The 21530-nt window shown below is 39.5% G+C and overlaps 2 protein-coding genes across 2 annotated transcripts in view; both read right to left on the bottom strand.

Moving 5' to 3' along the window:
- MAP1B (microtubule associated protein 1B) overlaps positions 1-21530 on the bottom strand; it is a 99155-nt gene that overhangs the window by 64727 nt on the left and 12898 nt on the right. The window lies entirely within an intron of this gene.
- On the bottom strand, positions 11410-13579 carry LOC119507923 (galactose mutarotase). The gene has a single exon (XM_037801239.1). It carries the CDS (start codon positions 13505-13507, stop codon positions 12479-12481), a length of 1029 nt encoding a protein of 342 aa, XP_037657167.1. The 5' UTR covers positions 13508-13579; the 3' UTR covers positions 11410-12478.

The raw sequence follows: 21530 nt of genomic DNA, 5'->3' as shown, positions 1-21530 counted from the left end.
CTTTCCATTCTGGATGCATCTTCAAAAAGCTCTATACCAATGCTCTTCAGAATGAGGGCTGTGATACATTAGAATGGCTTGAAATCAAATTGGTGAGCCACAGCCTATATTTTATTTAATCACATCGAATAGAAAATGTCATAATGCACTGAAGACAATAAGGGTAAGTATTGTTTTGTGAAATTTTTATTTCAATTGTACCTGTATGTATGGGTCATCATATATTTTTTATACCTTGGCTAAGGTAAAAGAAATAAATAAAACATTCCTATGTAATATGTCTCTGAATAATTCCCTGAATGGGACCCTTCTTATATACCAGGAATATTGATTGGATGAAAATGTGTTGCCCCTAATGTCTCAATTCTAAAAGCACTGATTGGGATGAAAATTAACCCGATGGTAATTACAAACTTGAATTTTTATACAGGAAAATATTTATATTATTGAAGTAAAAACCAGGTTTGCTCAGAGTCTGTGACATATCCCTGCTTTTATTTTGTGGTCTCTGAGAGAGAAATAACTGCCTTTCTTACCCTCAACTGCAGTGCTTTCCAAGGTGTTTATGTCATGGTCATGGTGACTTACTATTCAAAATTGATTTAGGACCAGGATGACTTCAGACACATCTGATCCAAGGGTGTGGCCCAGAAGGACTTCAAGATGCCACAGGAGATGCACACTCCACCCTACAGGGCTTGAAACTGCATCATAATGTCAAACTCCAAAAAACAGAATAAACATCCAGCACTGAAAGAAAACTCAAAGTTCAGAGAGTTTGGTGACTTGCCCAAAGTTAAATACGAAATGCACCAGCAGGAACCAGGCTTCCAAGTCCCAGCCCCAACACAAAGCACTTTGATACAGATTTACTACCAAGTCACAGATTGACCCTAGAGGCTACCAGGGCTGGAGGTAGAGATTAGTCAACTTTTTTTTGCTTATGACTGTTTTATATATCTACTCTGACCCCCTCAACTCAAACTGACATCCGTGGCTTTTTGTGCCATGTCATTATTCCACTACATACTAGTTTGAGGTTCCTGAGTTTAGCTTTCCTAAGAGCTTTTCCAACCTCTGACTCAAGTGAGCTCTAATTTTCACAGACATATAACTTAACTATTGAATCTCATTTCCATGAGAAATACAAAAGCTATAGTGATTCATGTCTCAAATGCTAGGCTTACCATTTTTAAAAAAGGCTTATGTTTTTCTCTAACTGTAAAATAATATGTGCCCACTATGTAGATTTCTTTAAACACAGATAAAGGTAAGGAATAAAATTAAAATCACCTGTTGACCTACTACTCTGTGATAACCAATATTACAAGTTGGGTGTATTTGTCTATGAGTATGTAAATATACTCTTCTGGTACAAAATTGCAATCAAACTGAAAATACCTTCATGCATCCTCTCTTTTTCACTTAACATTACACAATGGCCAAGGTTATTTAAACACATGATTTATAACATTGGCTGAATTTGTAATGTTGCTGAAGAACCATTATTAGATACACCATTTACTATGGTTGAGAACTTCAGATTTTTTTCCCAGTTTTTTAAATATATAAATAATGTGGCAGTAAAAATCTTTTTACATAAACTTTTGCGCATGTCTTTGATTATTTCCTTGGACTAAATTCCCTGTAGGGAATTACTGGGTCAAAGGGTATGAACACATTTTTAAGACTCTTGATATGCAAAATTCCATTCTAGAAAGGTTGTATATATTCATACCCAATTAGCAGAATCTAAAGGTGCCTATCTTGTTCTCTTTCCCAATGAAGACAGTATCATTTTTAAAACCTTGCAGGTAAAAAGTTATATCATTGTGTTAACGTGTATTCCTTGATTATAGAGAGACTGAACATTTTTCATAGATTTATTGGCCCTTTTGCATTTTTCTTACTCTCAGCATGTGTGTATGGGTGTGTGTGTGTGTGTGTGTGTGTGTGTGTGACTGAATGTTTATATTCTTTGCTCATTTTTCTATGAGATTTTAAGTTTCCTTATTCATTTGTAAGAGCTCTTTACATAATAAGGATATTAAACTTTTGACTGTTAGGTTTAGGGCAAATAATTTGGGAGTCATTTTTAATTATATAACAATTTAAAGTGCTAATATGCATTGGCTTTTAACACTGTCACCAGCATAGCAATAACTCATGCCACCTGCTGGCAAAAACCAGAATAGATGGCAGTTCACATTTCCAAGATGGGATGCTGAGTTAATACTTTTTCCATGCCAATTATTTCAAAGTGTTGGAAATAAAAGAGCAACAGTTGATTGGAGCTATGTATGACCACTTATACCATGGATACTATAACGAAGAATCTTTGTTTACATTAAAAATTTGTTAAGATCAAACAAAAACCTGACTATTATTAGACATTATTAAAAGAAAGCAAATTAGTTGTGAATCACCTCAAAGGCCATAAGAGCATTTCTGATGCCAGTTTTGACCATAGGTATGTGTGCCTTGTTTTAAGGAATCTTAATAATTGAAAATCCAAATTTGACAATCAGGTAAGTGAAGAAAGGCATTTTTAGCAAGGGTCATTTTTGAACCAGAGGTTCTCCTACACACTGATATGCTTTGCTTGTAGATCATTTAAAATTACTGCAGGCCTAAGAGTCTCCTCCTGAATGCCTCTTTGTTGCTCAGATGTGGCCCTCTCTCTCTGGCTAAGCCAACTTGAAAGGTGAAATCACTGCCCTCCCCCTTACGTGGGATCAGACACCCAGGGAAGTGAATCTCCCTGGCAACGTGGAATATGACTCCCAGGGAGGAATGTAGACCTGGCACCGTGGGACGGAGAACATCTTCTTGACCAAAAGGGGGATGTGAAAGGAAATGAAATAAGCTTCAGTGGCAGAGAGATTCCAAAAGGAGCCGAGAGGTCACTCTGGTGGGCACTCTTATGCACACTTTAGACAACCCTTTTTAGGTTCTAAAGAATTGGGGTAGCTGGTGGTGGATACCTGAAACTATCAAACTACAACCCAGAACCCATGAATCTCGAAGACAGTTGTATAAAAATGTAGCTTATGAGGGGTGACAATGGGATTGGGAAAGCCATAAGGACCAAACACCACTTTGTCTAGTTTATGGATGGATGTGTAGAAAAGTAGGGGAAGGAAACAAACAGACAAAGGTACCCAGTGTTCTTTTTTACTTCAATTGCTCTTTTTCACTCTAATTATTATTCTTGTTATTTTTGTGTGTGTGCTAATGAAGGTGTCAGGGATTGATTTAGGTGATGAATGTACAACTATGTAATGGTACTGTAAATAATCGAAAGTACAATTTGTTTTGTATGACTGCGTGGTATGTGAATATATCTCAATAAAATGATGATTAAAAAAAAAAAAAAAAAAAAAATTACTGCAGGCTTGAATATGCCGGGTAAATTAGAAGAAGCTGCTGCTACTTAATTCTGAATGAAGACAAGTCTTACCAGTATAAGATCTGAAGATTTTCATATAATTCAACTAGAAAATTTGATTTCATTTGTGGCTTACACATCAGCCTCTAACAGACTGATCTATGAAATACAATCCACTCAAAGGTTCTACAGAAACGTAGGCTCTCAAGACGATCAACTAACTGTAGCCATAAGGCCAATAGGTCATTAATTTCACTCATATACATGGAGGTCAACAGCCAAGTTACAGGATCTACCACCAAATGGCCTAACAACCCTAGGAAGATAAACGGAATAGCTGCTTTGTAAAAAGCTATCTTAATGAATGAGTTGGACTGACTTTTTGTACTATGAATTATTACTCAATCCCTGAAACTTCTATGTAAACAAAAATTCAAATCGCCCCAACAACCCAGCTGATTTGTTATACTGTAAACACAGCTTTCAGTAACAGTGAAAGGGCACTTGATCCATTGGGTGGAAGAAGATGCAGAAATCTGAAACTCTACAACTTATAATGACCAGGTGTGAAACACTCAAAATTAAACTCATTAATCTTTAATATAATAAGTTCTGTTACATCTTCTTGACCAAAAGGGGGATGTGAAATGAAACGAAATAAAGTTTCAGTGGCTGAGAGATTCCAAATGGAGTAGAGAGGTCACTCTGGTGGGCATTCTTATACATTACACAGATAACCATTTTTAGGTTCTAATGCATTGGAATAGCTAGAAGTAAATACCTGAAACTATCAAACTGCAACCCAGAAGCCTTGACACTTGAAGACGATTGTATAGCAATGTAGCTTACAAAGGGTGACAGTGTGATTGTGAAAACCCTGTGGATCACACTCCCTTTATCCAGTGTATGGATGGATGAATAGAAAAATGGGGACAAAAACTAAATGAAAAATAGGGTGGGAATGGGGGGGGGGTATATGATTTGGGTGTTCTTTTTTACTTTTTTTTTATTCTTATTTTTACTTTTTTTAGTACAAGGAAAATGTTCAAAAAATAGATTGGGGTGATGAATGCACAACTATATGATGGTACTGTGAACAACTGTACACTCTGGATGACTGTATGGTATGTGAATGTATCTCAATAAAATCGAATTAAAAAAAAAAAGTTCTGTTAATATCCCTGACAAATAAACAAAAGATCCACATATTACTCAATGCATTTTAGCAATCTCTGGACAAAATTTTCCCTGTAGGCTGGCTTGGGGCTCAGTGGACAAAATCTGTAAGTCTGTAGGTGGTAAGCAGAGGAAGATGCAAAACAATTCAAGGGCATACTGTAATTGTAGGGGAGGATGTGTTGGTCAACGACTGAATAGAAAACAAAATGTTAGGCCACGTCTTATTTGGGGCTAGGTCTGGCTTAGGGGTGAAAATAAAATAATTATGTTCTCCAGTGAAAAGTAACTGAGAATTTCTTCTTATTCCTTTCATCTAGGCTTGGGTCTCAGTAGTAGATTTTAAATTAACCCAGAGAACCAAACCTACAAATGAGGACATGCCTCGGATAACAGCTCCATGCTGAGAGCTCAGAAAGCACACAACTGAGGCCCTGGGAAGATGATCCAACTGCCCAGTCAGCCACCAAGGAAGAGAGCACCTGGCCATCGGCAGATGCAATTTCAATTTCTATTCAGGTAACTTGTGGCAAAGGACTATCTTGCATTTTCAAGAACCCAAGGCTTGCTGGTGCGTGAGAGTGGAGACAGCAATGGCAGTATTCCCTGAAACTAAATGTTAAGAAACTCAGGAAAGTGCACAGAACGCGGGTATATCTATCCAGTTCAGTGACTGGCACTTTACATAGCAAGTAGGGGCTCGGCACACGTTCGTGCCTTCTCCTTCTCCTCATTCCACACACAGGCAACAGGACAGCTGATTCAAATGGTCTAATCCTTTCTGGAACAATCCAACAGAGCTTGGCACATCCAGGTTTCTTTCCAACTAAATGACCGAACATACTGACTCTGAAGGATTGCAACTAAGGACTTTGGGTCAAATCCGATGTCCCCCACCTCAAAATCCAGTATGATTCAGGATTTTATTTCTAAATGTCATTCTTATAGACAAAAGTGAGCTGGGAAATTGGACCTGAAAAGTCAGCTGAAGAAAGAGAAATAGCTCACCAGCTAGCTGCCTTTTCAAGGTCAAAGAAGAATGAAAAAGGAAAGGTCCCAAGGCAATCTGAATGGAAAATTGTTATCCAGCAGGAGGGTCTGATTTGGATTGGATTCATCCTTCTTCAGAAAACAACTGTTCCAAAGCCAATTTCCAAAGAAAATTCTTGTGTCCAAATATAGAATGAGAAATACTAAAAGGATTTGTAAAGCCTCCCAAGAAAAATCTATGGGGACATTTTTCCTTCCAATGCTTTGGCGAAATTCAAAAAGCCTGAAATTCCAGAGCCCATCATATACAAATGAACCTCAAGCTCATACCTCTCAGGTCCACTGCAGAGGGAGGGAATAAAGACCGGCAAAAGTCAGTTCCCTTACCGGTGTCCGCAAAACACTAACAGAAATAAGAGAGAAAAAGGAAAAGAGGAGGCTGCCACTTTTACTCACTGGAGGTAATAAGGTCACCTCGGAATGCTAGTCTGTTTTCTGAAAGGAAATAATTTTTGGAGGTGAAAAGTCACAGCCAATGGGTACTAGGCACAACCCTGTAAGGTACTGACACTCTTGCTAGTTAACCCCATTGTACAGATGGAGCAAACTGAGGCTCAAAGCAATTCAGTAAAGCACCCAAGGTCATGCAGCTAAATAAGGGCTGGTATTCCAATCCACCTTTTCTGACTAGAAATTACTCCCTTTCCCCAAGTCTGGAGGAGTTAAAAATAGTTGATAAAAATTACACCCTTCCATGGACACAGCTCTGGGCTCAAAACATCTGTGACATCAGGCTTCCACCTCACTCCCTGACTTATTTTTTTCACATGGGAAGGAAACTGAGAGCTTTACTTTGAGAAGTAAAGAAGAAGACCTTAAAGTACATCCAATAGAAACCATCCTAAGAAAACTGAAACATTTCAAAGAAGTCTGATGGGACCAGCCTCCTGCACTCCCCTACCACCCAGCAGTGGCCCCACAGTCCTTGCCTTCCTTTTTCAGGGACATTTTCTGCAGCAAAGCCCAGGCCATTGTGGGCTCTGTGAAGAATGATATTCTGCTTTTGTAAGAAAAGGAGCAGATTTCCCAGGCATGCTTTGTGTCTCAGACTCTTTCACTAGTTGATAGAGTGGCACTACAGAACACATTTCCATTCATGCAGTCATATGTGTCTGGTTCTACATTTGCATGTTTTCCTGTCTTTTTCTCTCTTTAAAAAACTTCTCCTGTGAAATAAGATAACAGCTCCTGTTAGCAAAATGAAGCAAAACTAAATTCTTAGCAAAAATGAAAACTTCAGTAGGTTTCTCTCTTCATGCTAATCCCCTGTTTGATATGCAATGACATCACTCCACAGCAGCTGAGGGTAAATGTAATGTCTGCTGTAATTACAGGGCTTAAAATGCAGGATAAGGGAGGTGGTTGTGAGGTGCAGGTAAGCCCTTCCCACTGGGCCCTCCTTGGGAATACAATCGGACCCACTAATGAAGTGGAGGAGTCTTGCTGTGGCAATACTAAAAGAAGCAGAAATCAAAGGACTACCCTGACCATGGAGTAGGGTTTGATTTTCTGATGCCCACTTTATATCTCCAAGTGACCATTTGAATGCAATTGCATTTTCTCCTGCAACTAAGTCAAACAGCAGTGTCACAAAGGCAATATGTACACAAACAAAACTCTCACTCACAGAAATGCAAAAATTAAAGTTAAATAAGAAAACTGTAATTCATAAGTTTTCATGTAGTGACAAGAAGAATGAACATGGCACTTCTGTTGGTGGGTCCTGATGGTTGCAGAAAGGGAAAATGCTATTTTTACAATACCATAAAGAAGAGAGGGGTTTATATAAGGTTTTGAAATGTATAAAGTCCTGATTAAGGAGAAATCAATATATTTGGCTCTAAGGAAATTCCAGGAGAGAGAACTGATAAAGCTCTAAAAGAACCATAAGCCCCAACAAATGACTGTTTAACACCAGTGTAGAGTTTATAGAGTGACAAATATTATAGCTCATTTGAATATTGAGTCAAGATGAATCAGCTTTTCTTGCTTTCCTAACATTTCTGATGCATTTCCTTGAATGACAGGTTAAAAGCATTAATCATTAACAAAGATTGTCTTCCTTTTTTAAAAAAGGAACTTTATCTGAAAATCAAAGAAAAAACCAAATCCATAAATTTGGTAAAGTATTGGTTTATAGTGCAAAATACCTGCAGATTACTTGGAATAAGAATGGTATGCTGTTTACCATGGAACCAATCAACCCTACCAGAGAATTTTGTTTTATTAGGTCAGACAGATAATTCTCTCCTAAAAATGATTTCAAAGATGTCAAAATGGTACCTCATTCTATAAGCATTATAGACACTCACAAATGAAGATTATGCCGTTTATCATTTTCAGTTGGAATTAGAAAGTCTGGTGGGTTAACATGGTGGCAGACCAGAATAGCCTGATATATACTGAACCAAAGTTATGAATTTTTGAAAGGGTCATGAAAATACACAAAACCAGAAAAGCTGACCATGGTGATTTAAAGTAGAGATGACCTAATGCTGTAAGGCCAGGGGAGAGGGTAGGGAGAGGTTGAGAACAGGCAGAACGGCACCAAAAGGAACTGAAATACACAATCTTGAACCACCTGCTCCACCCTCTGAAAAACAGTACATATATTAACAATAATTAAAATGTATGCAGCACTTAAATGTGCTCCAGCTACCAAGTTACCATTTTACATGTTATATAGGTATTGAGGTTTCGTAAATCCTCTAAAATGTTCAAAGATGAGGAAACTGAGGCACAGAAGTCAAGCATGCAGGGGAGCTTGTATTTGAATCTGGGTACTTTCACTCCAGAGCCTCTACCCTTAATTATTTTGCTGGGCCCAAAGAAGGTTGGAAAGGTTTTGACTCACTCTTCAGACATCTGTCCCTTAACTCTGTGATGCAAAGATGAGAAAAAAGAGGCTTCAGCCTCCTATTGCAGATTAACTGATACCTCCTTTCCCACTGCTCCCCACCCTTCCTCCAGCTCCTCATGTTCAGAATCCAACCAGAGAGGCAGCTGGGGATAGAGGAAAATTGCTGTGCTGCATTACAACCTGAGCTGAACAGTTGTCTCAAGAAAAGCACTTGTAAATAGAAGAGGTATGAAGAGCCTGAAGAAGTACATGCTGGAGCAGGTCTTCCTTGCATATTTATACAAAGAACTGCTGGTTCTATCTAATTCTCTGAGGCAGAAGCACTGACCATGAAGATAATGTCTTCCCAGGCCAGCATCCCTTGTCAGATGAATGTCTGCTGGGCCATGGACATGAGTGGGAGATGTGACCTGAATCTGATTTCCAGGTTTTAGCTATGAGACAGTGAGAAGGTCAACACCCAAGTGGGCAGTGAGAATCACTAAGGAGTCTCTATAAACCCATCTGTTGGCAAATGCTGAGCCTGGACAGGCCTCTCCTGTTTAAGAAGGAGTAAACAAACAGCACTCAAATTGGGACCTTGGAGAAGATTCTGCCACACAAGAAAAAATGAGCATTGTCTTGAGACTTGGTGGGAAAGCATGTCTCTAAAAAGGATTTTCTATGGGAACCAAACAAAATTCTAGAAAGCGACACTTGGTATCTACATAAAAGCCCCAGATACAGCCTCTATGAAAGGACAGAAAATGATAAAAAAAAAATTTTTGAGCTGAATTACAGGCAGAGATTGAAAAAGAAGCCAGTTGAACCAACAAAAGAATTTAAGGAAAGACAAAATGAAACAGCAGAATTTAAATCTGCATTCCAACACAGTAAATAGAAGTGGAACTGCAGAATACCAACTTAGTGATATATAGGGCAAACGTGTGCTGTTCTTCTAGAACATACAGAAAAAAATCGAAGAGAAAATAGGATGAGACAGAAGACCAAGACCAAGTTCCATTAAGAGAATTATGTATATTCTTAAGGCTGAAATCATAACAACAGGCACAAAACCAATGAAAAGACTATATGGAAAAGAGCTTGCTAGATTAAAAAAGACAAGAGTTTGCAGACTGAAAGGGTCAGAGCACTTCAGAAAAAAAAAATAATGAAAAATACTACTATCTCTACATCTCTTTACAGCATGTTTAAATATAAGATAGATTTATTTGGGAGATTAGCCAAGATTTGAGAGTGAGCAAATGCTACTGAGAAAGTTACTCTGCAAGCAACTGAATTTTTAGTACCTTCAAGAAAAAAACCTATATAGAACAAGAAAATCTTTTCCATATTAGATATAATGGTGAAGTGGTTTTGTATTTTTCCAATAAGAGGCACTGGGTCCAAATAATACATAGGTTATTCACTTCAGTCATATCCTCCAAGTTAAAGCATATTTTTAAATGCAGCAGTTGAGATTTGAGATACATCATTAAATAGGGCCAAGACATAGCAACTGGCATGGGAGAGAAGTGGACATTTAAACCAGAAGGCAAGTGGCAAATGAAAAATGATCAGAGACGTGACACAAGAAGTCTACCTGCTAATGGCCTGAAAAAGAGCACCAGTAAGAGATGACTGAACTGACACAGCCTCCACCAATCCCAGGGAAGCACCCCATAAGCAAACACAGGGAAGATGCTGGGAAGAAGGTGATGCATCCATAAGCAATATATTATATAAGCTCTGATTTTGTAGGACTCAGGAACCATAATTATGTTACAACACAAACCTTCAAATACTGATGTCCAGAAATGTTGGTGGCTTCATTTATCATCTATTTACTTATCATAGGGATTTTTGCAGCCCAGTAAACTTGTAATTAATCCCATGTTTTTAAGAGGCCATTGTACAATATTCAGATAGTTCCCTTTTATTTTCATTCTTGATTCAAGAGTAGAGTAGTGGAATCCTTACAAGAATTTTGATATCATTATTGAAATATTTTATAACAATTTCTATTTCATTGATTCTGTTTCCTAGGAAATGTGCCATTATAACCTCATAAGGAGCCCTGTGAAATCCAGGATAAACCTGTATATTCAAGAACCTATAAAATTAGGCTGAATTGCTAGTGTTTCATTAAAAGGGAAAGAGAAATACAGTGTTCGATGACTTTAAAATAAAAAGCATTGTTAACAGATCTCAGCCCTAAAGAGCTCTCACTACTCCCTTACTCAGTCAGTTTCCTTTTATATACTAACATAACACCATATTCTCTTCCCTTATTGTACTCAACACAGTGGTGATTATATATTTGTGTGACTGTTTGATGTCTGTCTCCTTACCTTGACTGATAGTTCAATGGAAGTAGAGACCGTCACTTATTGTTGCTAACCTCATTATTTGATACAGTACCAGATTCCATTAGACAAACAATATTCATTTTGAAATGAACTGAGTGTACACATTTTCACTCACCACTGAGCCAAGCAAGTTATGTCATGAGAATTCCAAAGAACTTTATACAAGCCAGACATCTTGGCTTTCCATATTAGTTATGTTTACCAACTTTGCACACAAACCATTATTTTTAATATTTGAATGACTTTTTCCACTAACATCTATATTTTTGATTGATATTATATCAAAGAATATTAGACATAAAAGAGACCTCAGAGATACTGAAACTGAAATTCAGAGATTCTGAGTAATATATCCATAATAGCATGAATCTACTTAGCAATCGAACTGGGATTTTCTGCCCCCCTTGTACCCTCTGCCCAGGCTCTCTGTCCATTGCTCCTCAAGAGACTGGCTCCTAACCAGAGCTTCTGGATTGCCAGATCTCTGAAAGTAATTGATAGTCTGTAAACAAACACTTCACCACAGCTCAATCTTTTTTTTTTTTTTTTTTTTTTTTTTTTTTTTTTTTTTTTTTTTTTTTTTTTCAGAAGGTACAGATTTTGGTTTTATTTGAACTGATTGCTAGTATATAAAAATATAAAACATATTTCTTTAAAAATCACCAACCCAAAGCACTCACCAATGATTTGATTATTCAGGAAAGGAGGGAGGCCCCAGCCATGTCTACATAACAACACATGTACTTCCCATGTAGTGTGTAATCCTCACTGAGTTTCAGAAGGCAAAATACATTCCTGACACTAACACATCTCCTGTCTCCAATAGCTTGCTTTATTCCCATGGCTTGGCTGGCTTTTGTAGTTTACTCCAAAGGCAGAGAACATAAATTACAAATTCTTCCTGAGCTACAAGACAGTTAAATTCCATGGCTTCTCATAAAAGTGAGAAAGCTAGTTCTGACAATTAGAGCAGGGGTCAGACCCCTCTTTGGCCTTCAGTGACCTGGGAATGCTCTGGCAGACCAAGGTAGAAAAGCAGGTAAAGAGGGGAACTTGAATTCATATGGTCTGAGCTCAAGTCCTGGCGAAAACTGTGGGTGGGTCACGTCACTTCTCTAGGCCTCAGCTCCCTCATCACTCAATCTCTACTGCCTTATATAGAGGCAGAGGACTCCATTTGCCACTATGAACATGACCCTTGAAAACTCGCAAGTGCTGCACAAGGGTAAGGTGGTTTGAGGTAGAGGAGAGGAAAAAGAAAAGGAATGAGTAGGATAAAAGAAAGGAAAGGTGAAAAACAGGAAAAAATAAAAAAGGCAGGGTAGAGAGATGGACCCAGTAAAGCTGAGGGTCCTGGCTAGCTCTGCTGGGCTAATGGCAGGGCTTAGATCATGGCATTGGTGGCTGAGTTCCCCTGCCCTCTGAACTACACAGAGACTAGGGCTGGTCATCAAGCATGGCCTGGAGGAAATCACTGGAAAAGCTCCTAGGGAATCAATACTGAGACTGATGATTATGACAGCTACCATTTGTATGATTTCAGTTCACAGGATCACGTTTAAAGCCTCTAAATCTTCACCTCATCTCTGTATGGGAAGCAGGCTGCCAAGGAAGCTGCCAACCTGGCCCTAGAGCAGCTCATGTCTTCACACTTCCTTAAGCCACAGAAAACTTGAACCAGGTGGTGTGATTGTACTCCTCACCGGGCCTCAGCAGCACAGGAGGGAAGTGGGGCTGATTGACGGCATTGGGCCAATTCTGGGTCTCGAGGCAGAAACCGGAGTGCTTCGGATAAACTGCTCCATTCTTTCCCTTCAGCGTGCCATCCAGGAAGTTGCCCGTGTAAAACTGGACCCCAGGCTGGGTGGTGTACACTTCCAGCACCCTCCCGCTTCCAGCATGATGGACTCTTGCACAAAAATGCTTTTCTTTAGATTCCTTCAGACAGAAATTGTGGTCAAAACCACTAATGTGGAACTCCTGCAGGTGCTTTCCAAGCTCCACTGGCTTCCTCAGGTCAAATACAGTTCCTTGCACTGGAGCAATTTCTCCTGTAGGAATCAGGGTTTCATCCACAGGCAAAAAAGCATCAGCTTCTATAGTGACTTCATGGTCATATATATTCGGAGAACCCTGGCCTGCCAGGTTGAAGTAAGAATGGTTGGTCAGATTGACTGGTGTGGTCTGACTGGCCTGTGCTCTGTAGTTGATCACGAGCTCCCCACCATCCAGTGTGTACGTCACCCAGACTTTCAACTCTCCAGGGTAGCCCTCCTCACCATCTGGACTGATGCGTGAGAACTGAACACCATTTGACAGCACTTGAGGGGTCCAAAGGACCTTATCAAACCCTCTAAGTCCTCCGTGCAGACTGTTGGGCCCATTGTTGATGGCCAGCTTGTACTCCTTCCCATCCAATACGAATGTCCCCTTGGCAGTCCGGTTGGCTGTCCTCCCAACCACTGCTCCAAAGTAAGGCTGCTTCTGGAGGTACCCTTCCAACTCGGCAAAGCCGAGCACCACGTCTGAGGCTCTTCCCTGCTTGTCTTTGACCTCCAGGGCTGTGATGGTGCAGCCCCAGGAGATGATGTCCACTTTCAGCAGGTCTGACTGTAGCTGGAACTTCTCCACTGTCCCTGCCCCCGCGGGGAGGTCACCAAACACGGCTCTGGTCACCGAAGTCATGAGGAAAACGAGGGTCGTGCAGCTACTACTCCCTGCCCTTCCAGCTCCTACAGCTCAATCTTTAAAGAAAATCTGTGGTACAGAAATTGCAATGTAAATAATCACCGCATACTTTCAGATTTCATATGCAGCTTATTTTTCAAGCCTAAGAGCTAATTATAGTTTCTCAAAACTTCATCATTCCTTGCCATAAATGTACATGGCCAGTTAGTACTGTGTGCCAGGCACTGGTCTGTCTCTTTATCAGGGGACATTAGTCTAAGGCCTCCTTATCTCTATAGTTAAGAGATAATTGCATTCTTTTTCTTTTCATTCAGTTGCTATTGGGAGAAAGCCATTTCTGAAAAGTTAGAATCCAGAAAGATTACTAAAATCTACTCCCATGATTACTTGATTCAATGGCTTTGGTTTCCACTTTCTCATATAAAGTAAGTTTTTGTTTGGTCGGTTGTTTTTTCTTTTCCTTCTTTTTAAATTGTAAGTTGGAGCTTTTCTGGTAACTAGTTTCAAATATTAGATGAGTCTGCTTACCAAGCATAGAAAATCCATTTGCTGGCTAGAGGATTCTAATAATAGAAGTTTCTATCTGATGATGGAATCATATTTCTAGACTAACTCTGAAGTCAGTCAATTTTCCAAATTATTTCATTTACATTTATATGCTGGAATGTTATTCCAAAGGCTCCAAATAGTCTGTTCTATGTATAATACAATAAAACAAAAATAAGACATGGTATAATAACATGTATAACTAATACATAATGCTTCTTTAAAAAGCAGACACTGATCTCATTTTAGATGTTTTAAAATAACCCAAACCAGCGTTATTTGCAGAAAAGAAGGCCGTGACTGGGGAGGTGGGGTGGTGGTTGGGAGGGTACATTCGGAAAAAGGAAAGGAGAGAAGGAAGAAAAACAGGAGGGAAATAGAAATCAGAGGGAAATAGTGCATGAATGATGCAGATGAGAGAACAATGGAAGGAAAGGAGGAAAAACCATATGAAATGTCACTTTTGCATCCACAGATGTTTACTTGAATGTTCAAATCTATCTTTAAAAGGGATAGATAGATGTGACTTCAGTTGTTTTGAAATAATATAAAAGCAAAGTCATTTACACACACAGAATCATAAACATGCAGCAAATGACTACACAATTTAGCCATACAAGGTCATCTATTCACTGGATCTAATGATATTCTGGACAATCTTAAAGCACAGGCAATGGGCTTTAAAAATAACTGTACTTTCCCATTTCTTTTACCTTTGTGCTTAGCTCATTAGGAGGGAGATAGTGCAATGGAGAAGACAATTAGCTATTTTTAAAATTATGTTTTCATATGCAAGCGATATAGGAAGCAGGAAGGAAAAATGGTTGGGAGTCAGGAGTGGGGCATGCCAGCTGCATGTACCTCAGAACAATGTGAATCCAGTGGGCTAGTGCATATTTTGCAAACTACAAGATGTTTTTCAAGTTACCTAGAAGATTGCCATGCTCTCTTTCTCCACGCTTCCTTTCTTTCTCTAGAGCAGTTATGAGTTCTTTGGCAATATCTACAACCAATGCCTCTTTTTCAGAAACAGTGTAACACCCATGGATATCCATTGTTGGCCACCTCAATATACATGGTTTGTCCACTAAGGTTTAATTAATGAGAGCTCTCTATTCAAAGGCACACCCTCATATATACAGTGTAATTACCACTAATGTTGATAAAGAGGAGCTTGAGGCACAGGGAAAAGACCCTTCTCCTGAATCATGCAAGGAAGATTTGATTAGATTGTTCTGAGTTTGGTTTCCAAGTAGGTGGCAAACAAGATGCATTCTTCTGGCATTCTCATTTTGTGCAAGTGTTTCTCACTTGGCTTGTGCTTCAAAAAATATATCAATATTTGCCCAGAGAGTACATATACCTCTTTTTTAAAAAGCTCCCTGTGACAACATCACCCTATTTGGGAAGGAGAGAATACTACTCAGGTTTCTAAATGCACATTTTCTATGAAGTATATCCTGGGCTAATGTATAAATTTGGTTTAGGAATTTTAAGTCAATTCTAGATCAATTTGAGGTATTTGTATAAAAGAAATGATTGAATCATTGGATTCTAAACTTTGAAAAATAATAATCACATAAGAAATTATTGGCAATTCCCTATGAACAGAATATTCGATTAACCAGACCACCAGTACTTCTCATCCAAAGAGATATTATCATTAATCTCATTATCATGAATTATCTCATTTGAATTTTAGAACACTCTGTGAATTCTGCTATAAGTACATAAAATTATATCTCTATTTCAAGAGTAAATTAAACATTTTTCACAAACATGAACAAATTAGGAATCAGACAAATTGAAATTGTTACCTAAAAGGTATTAGATACTAACAGTCAATCATAAGCTATATTACCATAAAAATCACTATTCCTTTTGGATAATCATGGCGTTCTGATAATGATTACCTGCATATAAGTTGTAGATTGCCAGTAATAATTTTATTTGAGTATTGCCTCCCAAGAGCATTCATATCTGATATGTACTGACTCGTTAAATTATGTTGTGCTAATTGATGGCTCACATGACAAGATATGCATAGCTAATCATGCTTATTAAAATGCAGGCCATTCTCAGTTATCCATAACAAATGATGTGCCTGGGACTTTTAATATGAATCCCAGATGAATCTCATGAGATTCAACCTTCAGCCTCTTTCCAAAGATCTGTGTATTAGATTGGAGGCTCAACGCAGCACCAAACATCAATGTGAAAATTCTAATTTTAATGGAAAACATGGCAGCTCTTTCCTGTTTGGCACTGTGTAGATCAAACACCAAGAATTTGATTTTTGGAATACTTTCCATCCAGGTGTCTAGCTTTGTGCAAGATTAAGTTTTGTCTTGTTTAGTCTGTGTGCAAGGTAAAGACCAATGGGAAAAGTCAAGGCCCAAGAATCCCCAATGCCCAAAATTAGGCATCTTCTTCTCAAGTGAAAAACCCTAGTTGATTGTACAGGCAGATTTTCTAAACTAAATTCTTTTATGTCACTTTAAAACCTGGATTAAACACTGTTTTTAAGCTAAACAGTATGTAGGGACAAGTTCCCTTCTACTTTTCAGTGATGAGGCAATTCAGTAAAACCTCATGAAAAAAAATCATCGAGGGTCAAATCTGGAAGGGCCTCAGTGATCATTTAGCCCACCAACAGATCCATGGGAGAGAGAGGAGGTGGAAGTGACTGGTCCAGTAATTTAAGGAAACTTGTGGTTAAACAAAATGCAGCAAGCTTATTCACTTGAGGAATAAACAACACATTATGCCTCTCCAAATAATAAGATCTAGTATGCCACAAGTTCTCAAATGTAATTTCACTAATGGCTGGCAGAACAAAGTTTAGGATACCATGATCTAGGCTAATTCCTTTATTTTACAGAGGAGGAAATTCGACTCAGCAACCTTACAAGGAGTGACATGAGCCACGACAGTCTCCGGTGAGTCCCAGAGCTGCAGCATCAGGTCAGGCTCCAAGGGCTGCCTGGAGGAGAAGGGTCCTGGGACCCAGCATCACAACTGAAGCCCCCTCCCACCTTCCCCCGGACACAGAAACACCTGAATCAGGCACTCTCCAAAGTGTCTGTCCTCACCTCAGGGCAGTAATCCAATTATTCCAGATTAGCTCCCATAAAACCTTCCAAGTTTACACACTCTCTCCCTAGTGTCTTCTGAGTCTACCAACAGACAATTTCCCAGCACTCAAAGATGAGGAGAATCTTGAAGTTAAACCTATGCATTCAGTTCAACAGTTGTGTTCTCCCATGCTTCAGAGGGGTTGCATGCTTAAAATATCAAGTCAATATTTTCAAAATTGAATTACACGGCTTAACTTAAAATGTAGCTTCAAATCAGTTAACACTCCAATTCAGTTTGGATTCAAAATTCCTTGATCACAAAGAGAATTCAGTGTGTTAGGACATGAATTTATGCCTCAATTTATATAGAGAATATGAATACATAATATATACTTTAATGTGTATTTTTTAATGTACATGTACTTTTTCTTTCTTTTTTCCTCTATAGATCTTGGAATTGCTGACTTCTAAATGTTGGCATTCCTCAGAGTTCCACCCGAGGTACTGTACTCTTCCCATTATGAGCCCTTACCCTAACAATCTTCATTTGTTTTTTATCTTTAAATACACCACTCATGTGCTGTGACTCCCAAATCAATATTTTAATTCCATGTATTTTTAAAATTAAATTAATGTATTTTTAAAAATAAGTTGAACAAATCAAACTTACAGAAGGACCCTCCTGCAAAATCTACATTTGGCACATATTTTAGACTGACTTGTTCTGTTAGTTATCTTATTTCTACAACTCAGTTGTAAACAACTTTCAGGGCAGGATTACTTACATGTCTTCAAATGGCCTGCTGAGACAGGATCTGGAACTGTATCTTGCTCCAGGAACTACTACATAAATATTTGATGACAGATTGGCTGATAATAGGTCACTTTCTAAAAAGATATACCTTATACTGTGAAAAGATTATCTCCTTTTCAACAGATTAAAATATAAGGTATTCTTCTCCCTCCCACCCTCCCTTTCTCTCCCTCTCTCTTCCTCTCTCTCTCCTTCTCTCTTTCTCTCTTTCACACTCCCCCCCTCCCCCCCCCCCCCCCACACACAAACTATCCTGAAATGAATTCAACTACCTACAAGCACTTCAGCATCTTGTGGTACTCAGGGACTTCATGAACACCCCCCACCCCACTTCCTACTGAATTGCAAGGTCAGAACTTCTTTGTATTTGAGCTGCAAGGCTATTTGGAATTCTAGATTAAAAAGCAGTTGCTACACTATCTCTAAACAGGCATCAAATTCAATTAAACAGAGGAGGAATTTCATCAAGTAATTTTCAGCTGATCTTTCAAAAATCAGAACTTCTATGAGAGAGTTTAAAAGGGCAGAGGACAACTGCTCAAAATGGCTGAGGATCTCCGCACTAAGACAGTGGTGTTGCCTGGCTTCCAGAATTTATTCCAACTTTTAGCTTATCATTATCAGGTTAACTTCTCCAAACGTGACATTTCATCACTGACTGACATTTCCGGAACCAAAAGCAACATCTCTATAAAGCAAGGGAGTCCTTGAGGCAAGGTGCACCAGAAATGTGTTGTTCCCTCTGCAAAGCAGTTGTTTTCTTCCTCAGACTACCCATGTGACATGCAAAAAAGGGATCTGTGAATTTGGTCCAAAATGCTCAACAGGGGTTCATTTACTCATAGTCTCCAATGAAACCCTGTCTTATTAAGAAAGAAAGGGCCAGGCTAACAGCAAGTGCAGGTTTAGAGGATTCTCTTCTAAGGCAGCAAAAACAGCCCTTGGGCTGTTCATATTTCATCCAAAACCCCCAGCACTGCCACAAGGCAATTGATGACAGAGGCAACCTCAGTTTCTCTTTAAACTGTGGAGAGGAGACACATTCAATAAGTCACTACCTTCCCTGGACTTTGAAGTGGGGCAGGGAGGGTGGGGGTAGGGGACAAAAAGAAATAGAGATGGGGGAAGGAAAGAGTGGTTGAAGAGAGGAAGAATAAGAGCCACTATGTGTGTTCACTTTTAATTAGCTAATTTTATTTTTAAACCATGTATAGACGATCTTGTTTGCATTTCCTATAAGCATTCATTTCACCAGTTCTGACAACAGGCGAGCCTTTCACCTAAGGTGGAATCAGGTATTAAAATAACATTATTTTTGTCTTCTCTCTATGTTAATTTCCCCAGTCCCTATAGTCCATTTTTAAGCGGACTTCCTCAGGGCACTTCTTACTTTCTCACGTTTCCCCAGGACGGAAGCAAAGCTGACTTCACATGCAATGGAAATTACCCTCAGACCGCAGCAGAGAAGACAAAAGGGGTAAGCCCTGGAGTATGGTGTTTTGAGAGATACTTGATCGTTGCCTGCGTAGTGTTTAATTAGTCCTGGGCTGCGGCTGGGGGTGGGTGCTGGTACCTGGGTAACCTTTGTCACTGTGACTAAATCAGTGGTTGTACAATCAAAATGCAACGCTTGTTAAGCTCTCTATTCGCATTCCTTTGCTTTAAGAACTTGGTAAACCTATTCTCTCTCTCTCTCACATGCGCACACATACACATGCATAAGTACACACACATTACGTGAATGAGGAAAACAATTTCTCTTTATTAGTGTTTTTTTAAGCTGTGACTAATTTATTTCCCCAACTAAATTATTGAGGATGTCTTATTCTTCCATATACGGCTTTGCAATTCTTTGCAGATTGGTAAGCATTCAATATTACTTGGCAACATTTTAAAGAAGTTATGCTCTATTCTTCATCTTCCTTCACATCCTACCCCTCTTATTTCCAGCATGCTTCCAAAAGATGCCGAACAAAATGTCCCAAATAAAAAGACCCAAAAGGAGCAAAAAGTAAAGGGAAAGCAGTTGATGGGTGGTTTGTTCTCATGTACTTTCTTTTAAAAAACTCGACCAGCAAGAACCCAGGCTCTCTTTGGTCTCTGAAATGAAGGTAAAAGCAATGACATTCATTCAGCACAGACGGTCCTCGGTTAGCAAGGCTAGCAGCTGTTGTGGCACGCACTTAGTTGGATTTAATGGAGGGTTACTGACATTCCCCAAAACGGCTCCTGGGCCCAGGCAGCCAATTTTCTGCTACCTTTCTGCCTGTGGGTGTCTATGCTGAGTGGCTCTGCAGTGCCCATTAGGAACCACGGGAGAGTTGTTACAGTCGGCAGAGTAAAGCATCCCTTTCACCCTAAAAAAAGTGAGATGAATAGGCATGTCTAGGGTGGTCTGAATGAGCCATCATTAACTACCCTGAGGAATGTGTGTGTCTGAACATGGCAATAAAACATCATTTTATTTCTTTCTGTTGGCCACACTTGCACGTGCACGTGCGCACACACACACACACACACACACACACAATCAGCTTAGTGAGTGAGGATATGGATTCAAAGAATCCCCAAATCTCAAATTGGAGCAAAATGTAAAACTCGCAGGAATGACTCTTCGTGTTGCATACACCAAAAAACTTCTGGATCTTCTCAGCAGGTTTGGCCCTGTCACTGTTTCGAAGGCAAGCGGGTGGGGCGACCTCACAACGTGCCGCTCGGGCTGCAAACCTCTGAATGGGAGCACCCGGGTGAGAGCAGGAGTGGGAGGGGCTGCAGATTACTCTGCCGGCTGCAACCTGGCGTTGGGGGATGCTTCAGGCAGGGGGCAAGAGGGAGAAAGGCTAGGGATTTGCATTAAAATAGGGAGTCTCCTTCCCAGGCGGGCAGCATTGACCTCAAAGGATTTTAAACAGAGGTCTGGCTCTCTGGCTACTGCCAACGAAAATAAGGTTCTCTGTTTGTCATTTTCTTCTAGTACCAGGATTCCTTTCACAACCTCGAAGGACGAAGCAATGAGAGAAGCTGAGCAGAGCGGCGCGGGCATGTGTACCAATGCCTGTGTGACTTGTGTGAGAAAACATGAGGATGAAGTATATCAGCCTTTCGTCTGACATCCCAGGTTCTCTGAGGGTTAAATTAGCCTCTTCTGGTAACTAGAACACATTTCTGTGCCTTATTGTTTAAAGGTTGGTTGCAGGGCTGAAAACACATGTGTTACTCCCTGTCATAGGGCAATTGAGGCATTCTAGGCTCATACAATTAAGCTATAATTCTGCACAACGACAGACTAAATATACAAGTCTAGACAGAGAGATGTCTAAAAATATTCATAGGCATTTGCCAAGAGCATTTTAACATCTTATCATTCTACTGACAAATATTAGTTGTAAAACCTTGTTTCATTAGATGTCAAAGGGAGGACAAAGATTCACATGACTTTGATTCAAAAGGCTTGATTTTAATACTCCATCAAAAGCCAATCTCAAGGCAAGACATTTTTAGCAGCCATTTAACACAAATCGAACGATGCTCAGCTGGGATTTGTTCTTCTCTGGGAAAGGCAAAGGATCTTAAACAAAAACGT

Source organism: Choloepus didactylus, chromosome 13 (genome assembly GCF_015220235.1).
Source record: "Choloepus didactylus isolate mChoDid1 chromosome 13, mChoDid1.pri, whole genome shotgun sequence".
NCBI classification, from domain to species: Eukaryota; Metazoa; Chordata; class Mammalia; order Pilosa; family Megalonychidae; genus Choloepus; species Choloepus didactylus.
Note: the sequence above shows the minus strand (reverse complement) of the source record. Positions and strands in the feature narration are given on the sequence as shown.

Excerpts from the sequence above, each read along its gene's own strand:
- LOC119507923 (XM_037801239.1), bottom strand. The coding sequence starts at position 13,507 with ATGACTTCGGTGACCAGAGCCGTGTTTGGTGACCTCCCCGCGGGGGCA.